The 13,808-nt window shown below is 44.0% G+C and overlaps 1 protein-coding gene across 1 annotated transcript; it reads left to right on the top strand.

The window, feature by feature from the left end:
* Positions 1–108: 108 nt before the first annotated feature.
* On the top strand, positions 109–11,162 carry gpat3 (glycerol-3-phosphate acyltransferase 3). The gene is made up of 13 exons (XM_079179483.1): positions 109–171; positions 1,104–1,285; positions 1,372–1,438; positions 2,476–2,755; positions 3,593–3,667; positions 3,906–3,995; positions 4,068–4,161; positions 4,239–4,354; positions 6,014–6,069; positions 6,164–6,249; positions 6,398–6,526; positions 9,996–10,075; positions 10,372–11,162. Exons 2-13 carry the CDS (start codon positions 1,142–1,144, stop codon positions 10,478–10,480), a joined length of 1,326 nt encoding a protein of 441 aa, XP_079035609.1. The 5' UTR covers positions 109–171; positions 1,104–1,141; the 3' UTR covers positions 10,481–11,162.
* The last annotated feature ends 2,646 nt before the right edge of the window (positions 11,163–13,808 follow it).

Raw genomic sequence — 13,808 nt, 5'->3', positions numbered from 1 at the left:
AGTAAAAAACCTGCGTTTTTCCAACGCAGAGGCTAACCGTCATGCTAACGCGTCATGCTAACGGAGGGGGCGTGTTTTAAACAGCGACTCTTCGGCTTCACGTTGAGACACAAGAAGAAGAAACAGTTCGTTTAGTTTTAAAAGGACGTTTAACTCCACCGTGACTCTCAGGTATCTATTCAATCATTCACACACACACACACACACACACATAGTCTATATGCATACATGTGTTTATGTGTTGTTGTTGTTGTTTACTTCGACTAACGGTCTTTTCCGTCAGAAGAACATTTACTACTTAAATACAATCTTCTGAAAAGTACAAATACAACTATGTACAAGTACACAAGTACTATCAGTCAAAAATACTCATTATGTAAAATGTCTCCTCAGAATGTTGAGTTATTATATTTGTTTTAATCATAATTCTGGATTATTATTATTATATGTATTATGATTATTGAAGCATTAACATCTTTGATGTTATAGCTGAGATATAATATATATTTTATGTTGTTTATAAATATATAATAGACTGTAAAGATGTACAAAGTTGAAACATTTTACAAGATAATCACGTGTTTAGTACAAATAACAAGTACAATATTAAGTATAAATAAAGTAAGTAAGTATAAAATAAAGTATAGTTCACTGAAGTACTTGACTAAATACATTCCACTACAACTGAGTACAATCAACAGGTACTTGTACTTTAATACTCGTGTATTTAGTCTGCGTACTTCAACACTTAAAAACATTTAGTTCCACGCATTAAAAACTAATTATGTATTAATTATTATGCAAATGATTTGGATTATTAATTACTTGTTTTGTCTATAAAACGTCAGAAAATGGTTAAAATGACCCAAAGATAATGAGTTTACTGTGATATACATTAATCATAGAAACGGACTAATGTCGAATAATAAATGAAACAAGTATTTGATGGAAATATAAAAACATAAATCGGAGAAACTGGGATCAAAACATGAACATGTTGACCTGATGAAAAGTCAATAAAGTTATTACAGTTCATCACCATCCATCCCATAATAGTTAAATGGTCATGTGAATGCATTGAGTGTTGAGCGGCTGGTTTGCAGACGATGCCGTGAGTCGTGAGGCCGCTCAGCTGTCAGCGATGGACGACTGGTGCTCGGGGGCCGCGGGACTCTTCCAGGTGTGGGTGTTCGTGGTGGTCTTCCTCATCATGCTGCCCGCCATGTTCGGCCTCTCTCTGGGGGTCACCGGGGTCTACATCCAGATCCTGGTCCGGATCCTGGAGGTAACAGACCTCTTCACTTCTTACTCAACATGTTTGAACAGTTATGAAATGAGCACAGACACGAGGTCAGTGACGTGTGTTTGCAGTGGGCCACGCTGCGGATCCAGAGAGGCCGGCAGCAGCAGCCCAGTGTTCCTGTTCCTCTTCCCAACGGTGAGTCACCATCAAAATAAAGACTGAGATTAATATTAATAGATAATACATATGACAAATATAACCAAAGAAAAAAGGCAAATTAAATAATAATAAAATAATCGTTCAGATTAAAACAAGTGAAGAAATAAACTTGTGAAACAGATTCAGGATCAGCAGCTCTACTTCCTGTCAGGACGTCAGGTCATGTGACGTTTCAGCTGCAGAGATCATGTGACACTGTGTGTGTGTGTGTGTGTGTGTGTGTGTGTGTGTGTGTGTGTGTGTGTGTGTGTGCGTGTGGTCAGTCCCAGCCTCTGATGCAGCATGAACAACACGTGTTCATGGTCTCAGGATGAAGAAACACACAGAGGAATGTTTTCTGTTCACCACTTTAACAGATGTATCTCCATAATGTCATTATATATATATTATATATATAATGACATTATTATAGTAGTATAGTTATAATAATATATATATATATATATATATAATTATCATTTCAATAATATATATTATATATTTTATATAATATATCGTAACCTCCGGTGCTGTGATAGTAACCCCGGTGCTGTGATAGTAACCTCCGGTGCTGTGATAGTAACCCCGGTGCTGTGATAGTAACCCCCGGTGCTGTGATAGTAACCCCCGGTGCTGTGATAGTAACCCCCGGTGCTGTGATAGTAACCCCGGTGCTGTGATAGTAACCCCCGGTGCTGTGATAGTAACCCCGGTGCTGTGGCTGTAACTAGGGTTGGGTACCGAAACCCGGTGCCAATATGGTTCCTATACGACCGGTACCTACCGCACCGAAACGCAACGCGATTAATAATTGTAATCGTTGCCCAGCGCTAATATTTATAGTATACTTTAAACAGTTAAATATATTGTTCAATTTGAAGAAAAAAACTTGCCTTGGCAATAAAAAAGCATCAGTTCAGGCACCGTTTAGGCACCGGTATCGTTTTAAAAGTATCGATTTAGCACCGGTATCGGAAAAACCCCAAACGATACCCATCCCTAGCTGTAACCCCGGTGCTGTGATTGTGTCCCAGGGATCATTGAGAGAGCGGGGGGCTCGATGGAGGAGGAGATGGGGCAGCTGAGGAGCTCTGGGTTTCTGGAGTTTTCTCTGAGCGACGCCTTCTACTTCTACCAGAAAGGTCTGGAGAGCATCGTGGATGACCAGGTGACCCAGCGCTTCTCCTCCGAGGAGCTGGCCTCCTGGAACCTCCTCACCAGAACCAACCAGAACTTCCGCTACATCAGCCTCCGCCTCACCGTCATCTGGGGGGTCGGCGTCTTCGTCCGCTACTGCGTCCTCTTCCCCCTCAGGTCTGAGACCAAACCTCCATCTGGTTCTAAAGAGGTCTGAGACCAAACCTCCATCTGGTTCTAAAGAGGTCTGAGACCAAACCTCCATCTGGTTCTAAAGAGGTCTGAGACCAAACCTCCATCTGGTTCTAAAGAGGTCTGAGACCAAACCTCCATCTGGTTCTAAAGAGGTCTGAGACAAAACCTCCATCTGGTTCTAAAGAGGTCTGAGACAAAAGCACCTTCTGGTTCTAAAGAGGTCTGAGACAAAAGGTCCCTCTGGTTCTAAAGAGGTCTAAGACAAAACACCCTCTGGTTCTAAAGAGGTCTGAGACAAAAGGTCCCTCTGGTTCTAAAGAGGTCTGAAACAAAAGGTCCCTCTGGTTCTAAAGAGGTCTGAGACAAAAGGTCCCTCTGGTTCTAAAGAGGTCTGAGACAAAAGCACCCTCTGGTTCTAAAGAGGTCTGAGACAAAAGCACCTTCTGGTTCTAAAGAGGTCTGAGACAAAAACACCCTCTGGTTCTAAAGAGGTCTAAGACAAAAGGTCCCTCTGGTTCTAAAGAGGTCTGAGACAAAAGGTCCCTCTGGTTCTAAAGAGGTCTGAGACAAAAGGTCCCTCTGGTTCTAAAGAGGTCTGAGACAAAAGGTCCCTCTGGTTCTAAAGAGGTCTAAGACAAAAGGTCCCTCTGTTTCTAACGAGGTCTGAGACAAAAGGTCCCTCTGGTTCTAAAGAGGTCTGAGACAAAAGGTCCCTCTGGTTCTAAAGAGGTCTGAGACAAAAGGTCCCTCTGGTTCTTCACCAGAGAACACATATAACATATTTATTGATCACTGATCTGGTCTCTTCTCTTCCTTCAGGATCACGTTGGCCACCATTGGTCTTTCGTGGCTCGTGATCGGAACCAGTCTGGTGGGATTTCTGCCTGAGAGCAGGTACGGCAACATAGCAACCAGGCACAGCACAGGCAACCTGACACGACAAGATATGGCAACAAGCAACCAGACTCAGCAGCACAGCAACACAGACACAGCAACAAGCAACAAGCAACAAGCAACCAGACAGAGCAACACAGAAACAAGCAACCAGACAGAGTTCTACGTTTTAGAACTAATGTACGGTTCTTTCTCTGTATAATATGAATAATACTAATACATTAAATGTATGTTTCAGTGTGAAGACTTGGCTCAGTGAACTCGTCCATCTGACCTGTTACAGGATCTGTGCCAGGGGACTGTCAGCCACCGTCCTCTACCACAACAAGTCAGTTCTTGATTATTGATCACATGATTAGATTTCTATCTCAACGTCATCACGTTCCTTTTGTGTCTGCAGAGAGAACAAACCTCAGAAAGGAGGAATATGTGTCGCTAATCACACGACGCCCATCGACGTGGTGATTCTGGCCAACGACGGCTGCTACGCCATGGTGAGCGCCATGCCGTCTCTGACATCACATGTGTGGATGCGGTGATGTCACTGCTCTGCTCCCTGTTCCGTCCTCAGGTGGGTCAGATCCACGGAGGTCTGATGGGGGTCCTCCAGAGGTCCATGGTGAGGTCTTGTCCTCACGTCTGGTTCGAGAGGTCGGAGATGAAGGACCGCCACACTGTGACCAGCAGGTGAAGATTCACTGCAGCGGATGCAAAGATTCATCTTTATTGAACACGTAAATTCAGTCAGAACTGATAAAAACTGACTGGATCAGGACTACTGCTTGTTTTCTTACTTCATAAGTTAATGAGACAAGTTCGCTGAATTTTGTTCTCAACGGACCAACTTTGTGATTTTAAATTAAAAAGGTTTAAATATTTATATGATGTTATATTTTATACACAGTATAATCAAGTCTCTTCTTCTCAACAGTTATAAAGAGCATTAACTAATTTTCTAATTAAAAGTTGACAGCAAATTTCTAACTGGGAACTAACTGTTAACTAACTGGGAATTAACTGGATGCTAACTGGGAACTAACTGGGAACTAACTGGGAACTAACTGAAAACTAAATGGGAACTAAATGGAAACTAACTGGGAACTAAATGGGAACTAACTGGAAACTAACTAGGAACTAACTGGGAACTAACTGGAGACTAACTGGGAACTAATTGGGAAGTAACTGGAAACTAACTAGGAACTAACTGGGAACTAAATGGGAACTAAATGGGAACTAACTGGGAATTAACTGAGAACTAACTGGGAACTATCTGGAAACTAACTGGGAACTAAATGGGAACTAAATGGGAACTAAATGGGAACTAACTGGGAACTAACTGGAAACTAACTGGGAATTAACTGAGAACTAACTGGGAACTATCTGGAAACTAACTGGGAACTAAATGGGAACTAACTGGAAACTAACTAGGAACTAACTGGGAACTAAATGGGAACTAATTGGGAACTATCTGGAAACTAACTGGGAACTAAATGGGAACTATCTGGAAACTAACTGGGAACTAAATGGGAACTAACTGGAAACTAACTAGGAACTAACTGGGAACTAACTGGGAACTAATTGGGAACTATCTGGAAACTAACTGGGAACTAAATGGGAACTAACTGGGAACTAACTGGGAATTAACTGAGAACTAACTGGGAACTATCTGGAAACTAACTGGGAACTAAATGGGAACTAACTGGAAACTAACTAGGAACTAACTGGGAACTAACTGGAGACTAACTGGGAACTAACTGGGAACTAACTGGAGACTAACTGGGAACTAACTGGGAACTAACTGGGAACTAAATGGGAACTAACTGGGAACTAACTGGAAACTAACTGGAGACTAACTGGGAACTAACTGGGAACTAACTGGAGACAAACTGGGAACTAACTGGGAACTAACTGGGAACTATCTGGAAACTAACTGGGAACTAAATGGGAACTAACTGGAAACTAACTGGGAACTAACTGGGAACTAACTGGAAACTAACTGGAGACTAACTGGGAACTAACTGGGAACTAACTGGGAACTATCTGGAAACTAACTGGGAACTAAATGGGAACTAACTGGAAACTAACTGGAGACTAACTGGGAACTAACTGGGAACTAACTGGAGACTAACTGGGAACTAACTGGGAACTAATTTGGAACTAACTGGGAACTAACTGGAGACTAACTGGGAACTAACTGGAAACTAACTGGAAACTAACTGGGAACTAACTGGGAACTAACTTAAAACTAACTAGGAACTACTGGGGAACTAAGTGGGACTTGGCCAAGGTTTCCGTTGAGGATCCAGAAAGGAGATGCTGGTCAGTAAACGTGTCCTCTGTCTGCAGGTTGAGAGCTCACGTTGCAGCTAAGACCAAACTTCCCATCCTGATATTTCCTGAAGGTCAGAGTGTGCTGAAGTGATGATTATGATGATGGTGATGATGATGATGATGGTGGTTTTATGGTTTTATAATTTCTGTCTCTCTGTGAAACAGGAACCTGCGTGAACAACACGTCCGTCATGATGTTTAAGAAGGGAAGCTTTGAGATCGGAGGGACCATATACCCGGTCACCATCAAGGTGAGACAGAGGAACCAGGTCTTTAGAAGACTAAAGAACCAGACTGAGATCTCCTGAAGAGGAGGGGTTGTTTTAAAACATGTCAGCTAGACTCTCACCTGGTTCACTAGAACCCACCCGGTGACATCACTTCCTGTCTGTGTCTCAGTACGATGCTCGCTTCGGAGACGCCTTCTGGAACAGCAGCAAATACAACATGGTGAGTTACCTGCTGAGGATGATGACCAGCTGGGCCGTCGTAGTCAACGTGTGGTACCTCCCTCCCATGACCAGACAGGTACACCTCCACCTACACTGTTACACCACCTCACCTGAAAGTGAGGTTTATATATATATATAAATATATATATATTAGTGCTGGGCAACGATTACAATTTTTAATCGCGATTAACACAGTTATAATGATTCTGATCATAGATATTCAGCGTGTTCACAACTTTATCTTCATGTGTCAGAGATGAATTTAAATATACATCTTGAAACCTGAAACCTATCTACGTCATGTTTTATGTTTGTTAAATTCTCAGTAGTGATAACTAAATGATGTGATTATTATACATATTACAAACTAAACACTTTAAAAACTAAAAAAAAATAATTTACATGAATCATTTCATTTCTGGTATTTTTGGTATTTTGGTCGGACACATATGCAACACTGATTACCATAATATGTGTCCATCCATCCTCCTCCTCTTATCCGGGGTCGGGTCGCGGTGGCAGCAGGCCAAGCAACCGCACCGATCCGCCTGTCGACCTCCCGCTCCATCTTACCCTCACTCGTGAACAAGACCCCGAGATACTTAAACTCCTTCGCTTGAGGTCGGCACTCCGTCCCCACCTGGAGGGAGCGATCCACCGGTTTCCGGCAGAGCACCATGGACTCAGATTTGGAGGTGTTAACTCTCATCCCCGCCGCTTCACACTCGGCTGCAAACCGCCCCAGTGAACGCTGGAGGTCACGATCCAAGGAGGCCAACAGGACCACATCATCTGCATATAGCAGAGAGGCGATCCCGAGACCCCCGAACCTGACGTTCTCCACCGCCCGGCTGCACCTAGAAATCCTGTCCATGAAAGTCACGAACAGGACCGGTGACAGAGGGCAGCCCTGGAGGCCAACACCCACACAGCTCCTACTGTGGTCGTACAGAGACCGGATCGCCTGTTGGAACGGGTCCGGCACCCCGTACTCCCGCAGCACCCCCACAAGAACCCCCGAGGGACCCGGTCGAAAGCCTTCTCCAAGTCCACAAAACACATGTAGACTGGTTGGACAAACTCCCAGAACCCGTCCAGTAGTCTTGCGAGGGTGAAGAGCTGGTCCACTGCTCCTCTTGAATCCGAGGTTCGACAAACGGTCAGAGCCTCCTTTCCAGCACTCTGGCATAAGCTTTCCCCGGGAGGCTGAGTAGTGTGATACCCCGACAATTCGAGCACACTCTCCGGTCCCCCTTTTTGAGGAAGGGAACCACCACCCCGGTCTGCCAGTCCATGGGCACTGATCCCGACCCCCATGCGACACTGAAGAGGCGTGTCAGCCAAGACAGCCCAACAGTGTCCAGCGCCTTCAGCATCTCAGGGCGGATCTCATCCACCCCCGGCGCCTTGCCACCAAGGAGCTTTTTGACTACCTTAGCGACCTCTGCCAGGGATATGGGTGAGCCCCCCAGGTCTTCAGGCGCTGCCTCCTCTGCAGAGGACATGTTGGTCGGGTTTAGGAGTTCCTCAAAGTGTTCTTTCCACCGCCCGACGATGTCCCCCGTCCGGGTCAACAGTTCCCCCCCCCGCTGAGAACAGCCTGGGGTAGGCCCTGCTTTCCCTTCCTGAGCCGTCGGATGGTTTGCCAGAACATCCTTGAGGCCAACCGAAAGTCCTTCTCCATGGCCTCCCCGAACTCCTCCCATGCCGCGACCACCACAGCTGCAGTCCTTCTGGCCTGCCGGTACCTCTCAGCTGCTTCAGGAGACCCCTGGGCCAGACAGGCCCTGAAGGCCTCCTTCTTCAGCTTGACGGCTTCCCTCACCTCCGGTGTCCACCACCGGGTTCTCGGGTTGCTGCCACGACAGGCACCGATGACCTTCCGGCCACAGCTCCTAGCGGCCACGTCCACAATAGAGGCTTTGAACATGGTCCATTCGGATTCCATGTCCCCAACCTCTTCCGGAGGTGGGAGTTAAAGACCTCCAAGACAGGGTCCTCCACCAGACGTTCCCAGTTCACCCTCACTATACGTTTGGGCTTGCCGGTACTTTCCAATCGGTTCCCCCGCCATCTGATCCAACTCACCACCAGATGGTGATCAGTTGACAAAGTCCAACCCCTCTCCAGGAGCTTGGTTCCAGAGCCAGTACTGTGTGTGGAGGTGAGTCCAACTATATCTAGCTGGTATCGCTCCACCTCCTGCACCAGCTCCGGCTCTTTCCCCGCTAGCGAGGTGACGTTCTACGTCCCTAGAGCTCGTCTATGCTGCCGGCGATCGGCTCGCCCAGGCCCTGCGGGTGGTGAGTCCACAGGGTGGCTGCTCCATGTTGTTTCTTCGGGCCGACGAGCTCCCCTCCTGGGTCTGGCTCCGGGAGGGTGCCCCGGTTTTCCTGGTCCGGGCGAGGTGGCTGAAGACCGTGGGCTGCTTATCATCAGGGTTCTTTTGAACCGCTCTTAGTCTGGGCTCTCCCCTGAGACCTGTTTGTCTTGGGAGAACCTACCAGAGGCTGCTGCCCCGGACAACATAGCTCCCAGGATCCCTGAGCCACTCAGACTCCTCCACCACGGTAAGGTGGCGACTCACGGAGGAGCAGCTGTTCACCGCTCGCTGACCGGTTCTTGTGTTAAAAATGTCCGCATAATAATAAAACAAAAACAACCGCGTTAACGCGCATTAATATAATTGTTGGGGTTAATGAATGAATGCGTGAACGCGATAATAACGTGTTAACTTGCCCAGCACTAATACACACACACACACACACACACACACACACACACACACACACACATGCAAACATGTGTTGAGTCTTCAAAATGCTAAATAATTATCGAGATAACATAAAGATGGAATGTAGAAACGTAAACCTGCACTGTTAAAACTTAATGTGTATAATATGTGTACTCTGTGTGTACTATGTGTATACTATGTGTGTACTCTTTGTGTATAATGTGTATAATGTGTATAATGTGTGTACTCTGTGTGTACTGTGTGTATACTATTTGTGTACTCTTTGTGTATAATGTGTGTACTCTGTGTGTACTATGTGTATACTATGTGTGTACTCTTTGTGTATAATGTGTATAATGTGTATAATGTGTGTACTCTGTGTGTACTATGTGTATACTATGTGTGTACTCTTTGTGTATAATGTGTATAATGTGTATAATGTGTGTACTCTGTGTGTACTATGTGTATACTATGTGTGTACTCTTTGTGTATAATGTGTATAATGTGTATAATGTGTATAATGTGTGTACTCTGTGTGTACTGTGTGTATACTATTTGTGTACTCTTTGTGTATAATGTGTATAATGTGTATAATGTGTGTACTCTGTGTGTACTATGTGTATACTATGTGTGTACTCTTTGTGTATAATGTGTATAATGTGTATAATGTGTGTACTCTGTGTGTACTATGTGTATACTGTGTGTACTCTTTGTGTATAATGTGTATAATGTGTATAATGTGTGTACTCTGTGTGTACTATGTGTATACTATGTGTGTACTCTTTGTGTATAATGTGTATAATGTGTTCAGGACGGTGAGGATGCAGCTCAGTTTGCCAACAGAGTGAAATCTGCCATCGCTCATCAGGGAGGACTGCTGGACTTAGCGTGGTGAGTACTAATACTACTAAATACTACTAAATATTACTTCATTATACTACTCTACACTCGTAATGGCCAAGTACTTTACTTAAGTACAACGTTATGTCCCATTGTACTTCACTTCTCTTCATGGACAGATATCATCCTTAATATATATTATTCTGCATCATGAGTAGCTCATTAAGTACATCGTGCTGGTGATGTACTTGTGTTTTCACAGTGTATTACTACAGCTTGTACTACAGCTTGTACTACAGCTTGTACTACAGCTTGTACTCCAGTAAAGACGTGTCTCTGTGTTTCAGGGACGGAGGACTGAAGAGAGATAAAGTGAAGGAGTCCTTCAAAGAGGAGCAGCAGAAGAAGTACAGCAGCATCATCGTGGGACAGGAAGTCCTCAGGGAGAGACACTGAACCATCTTCATCATCTTCTTTATCTTCATCATCTTCATCATCATCTTCATCTTCATCTTCATCTTCATCTTCATTGTCGATTACCAGCGAAGGGATCAGAGGATGAAGCTTCATGTGACTGATGGAGACCAAGAAAAGTCTACTTTTACACTTTTTATCTTCTTTAAGTCTGTCTGTGTGTGTGTGTGTGTGTGTGTGTGTGTGTGAGTGTGTGTGTGTGTGTGTGTGTGTGTGAGTGTGTGTGTGTGTGTGTGTGTGTGAGTGTGTGTGTGTGAGTGTGTGTGAGTGTGTGTGTGTGTGTGTGTGTGTGTGTGTGTGAGTGTGTGAGTGTGTGTGTGTGTGTGTGTGTGAGAGTGTGTGTGTGTGAGTGTGTGTGTGAGTGTGTGTGTGTGTGTGTGTGTGAGAGTGTGTGTGTGTGAGTGTGTGTGTGAGTGTGTGTAGGAGTGTGTCTCCACCAGCAGGAGGAGCTGTCTCACAACACATAAACTCTATCAGTCGATGTTTCACAGCTGAGTGTTGAGAACATTGATGATGACATGAACTTATTATTATTATTATTATTATGATTATTATTATTGTTATTATTATTATCGTTATTATTATTATGATTATTATTATTATTGTTATTATTATTATCGTTATTATTATCATGATTATCGTTATTATTATTATGATTATTATTGTTATTATTATTATCGTTATTATTATTATGATTATTATTATTATTGTTATTATTATTATTATTATCGTTATTATTATTATTATTATGATTATTATTATTGTTATTATTATTATTATGATTATGATTATTATTATTGTTATTATTATTATTATCGTTATTATTATTATTATTATCGTTATTATTATTATTATTATTATCGTTATTATTATTATTGTTATTATTATTATTATCGTTATTATTATTATTATTATTGTTATTATTTTGTGAGGTCACAGATCTCAGATCTTCTCAGATGTCTTTTTTAACTAAATGTACGTTGCTGCTCTTCCTTATCACACTCAGCCGTTTACCTCCTTCTTCTTCTTCTTCTTCTTCTCCTTCTTCTTCTTCTTCTGTGAACATCAATGTTATTGATTGTAAAATATATTTTATGTATTTTCAGAGTTTATTTTATTTGTTTTATTGAGCCAATAAATACAATTAAATCCACTCAAACTTACAGTCACTTCACCTTTGATCATTGATCATTTATTATTATTATTATTATTTATTATTATTATTATTTATTATTATTATTATTATTTTTAATGTAATTTGACAGAAGACATGAAAGGTTTCTATGGTTACAGTGAGGAGATTTGTTGTGTTAATAAATAGAACAATAAATAATAATTATGATCTTTAAATCACATTAACACATTATTTCAATTTAATTAATATATTTAGAAAATATTTATCGTTAAAAAGAAAAGAGGAGAAAAAATAGAAATGCTTTTATAATTAATACTTTGTTAGAGGAAGAGGAAGAGGAGGAAGAGGAGAAGAGGAGAAGAAGAAGAGGAGAAGAAGAGGAGAAGAAGAAGAGAAGAAGAGGAGGAGAAGAAGAGAAGAAGAAGAGGAGAAGAAGAGGAGGAGAAGAGGAGGAGAAGAGGAGGAGAAGAAGAGAAGAAGAAGAAGAGGAGAAGAAGAATAAGAGGAGGAGAAGAGGAGGAGAACAGGAGAAGAAGAAGAAGAGGAGAAGAAGAGGAGGAGAAGAAGAAGAAGAGGAGGAGAAGAAGAGGAGGAGAAGAAGAAGAAGAGGAGGAGAAGAAGAAGAAGAGGAGGAGAAGAAGAAGAGAAGAAGAGGAGGATGGAGGTGAGCGGCTGAGTCGTGTTTCCTGTGACGCTGCTGTAATAAAGAAGCAGCGAGTGTGAAATAGCTTCAGAGTTATTGTTCCACACACACACACACACACACACACACACACACACACACACACACACACACACACACACACACACACACACACACACACACACACACACACACAGAAGCTCCGCCTGTGATAACAATCACACAACTGCAGCGCTGCAACACAAATGTTTGTTCTCCACTAACAAGATGGTGAATTATTAATAACATCTAAAGCCGCGGCTGTAACCCGGAGAGCGTGTGTGTGTGTGTGTGTGTGTGTGTGTGTGTGTGTGTGTGTGTGTGTGTGTAGGTGTGTGTGTGTGTGTGTGTGTGTGTGTGTGTGTGTGTGTGTGTGTGTGTGTGTGTGTGTGTGTGTGTAGGTGTGTGTGTGTGTGTGTGTGTGTGTAGGTGTGTGTGTGTGTGTGTGTGTGTGTGTGTGTGTGTGTGTGTGTGTGTGTGTGTGTGTGTGTGTGTGTGCACATCTTTCTATCCAATTTAATGTGATTCTGATAGATTTCAGAGGGACATCATGAAGACAGACCCCCCTCATGAAGACAGACCCCCCTCATGAAGACAGACCCCCCTCATGAAGACAGACCCCCTCATGAAGACAGACCCCCCTCATGAAGACAGACCCCCCTCATGAAGACAGACCCCCCTCATGAAGACAGACCCCCCTCATGAAGACAGACCCCCTCATGAAGACAGACCCCCCTCATGAAGACAGACCCCCTCATGAAGACAGACCCCCCTCATGAAGACAGACCCCCCTCATGAAGACAGACCCCCCTCATGAAGACAGACCCCCTCATGAAGACAGACCCCCTCATGAAGACAGACCCCCCTCATGAAGACAGACCCCCTCATGAAGACAGACCCCCCTCATGAAGACAGACCCCCCTCATGAAGACAGACCCCCTCATGAAGACAGACCCCCCTCATGAAGACAGACCCCCTCATGAAGACAGACCCCCCTCATGAAGACAGACCCCCCTCATGAAGACAGACCCCCCTCATGAAGACAGACCCCCTCATGAAGACAGACCCCCCTCATGAAGACAGACCCCCCTCATGAAGACAGACCCCCTCATGAAGACAGACCCCCCTCATGAAGACAGACCCCCTCATGAAGACAGACCCCCCTCATGAAGACAGACCCCCCTCATGAAGACAGACCCCCCTCATGAAGACAGACCCCCTCATGAAGACAGACCCCCTCATGAAGACAGACCCCCCTCATGAAGACAGACCCCCTCATGAAGACAGCCCCCCTCATGAAGACAGACCCCCCTCATGAAGACAGACCCCCTCATGAAGACAGACCCCCTCATGAAGACAGACCCCCCTCATGAAGACAGACCCCCCTCATGAAGACAGACCCCCCTCATGAAGACAGACCCCCCTCATGAAGACAGACCCCCTCATGAAGACAGACCCCCCTCATGAAGACAGACCCCCTCATGAAGACAGAC

This window comes from Pholis gunnellus (assembly GCF_910591455.1).
Source record: "Pholis gunnellus genome assembly, chromosome: 18".
NCBI classification, from domain to species: Eukaryota; Metazoa; Chordata; class Actinopteri; order Perciformes; family Pholidae; genus Pholis; species Pholis gunnellus.
Note: the sequence above shows the minus strand (reverse complement) of the source record. Positions and strands in the feature narration are given on the sequence as shown.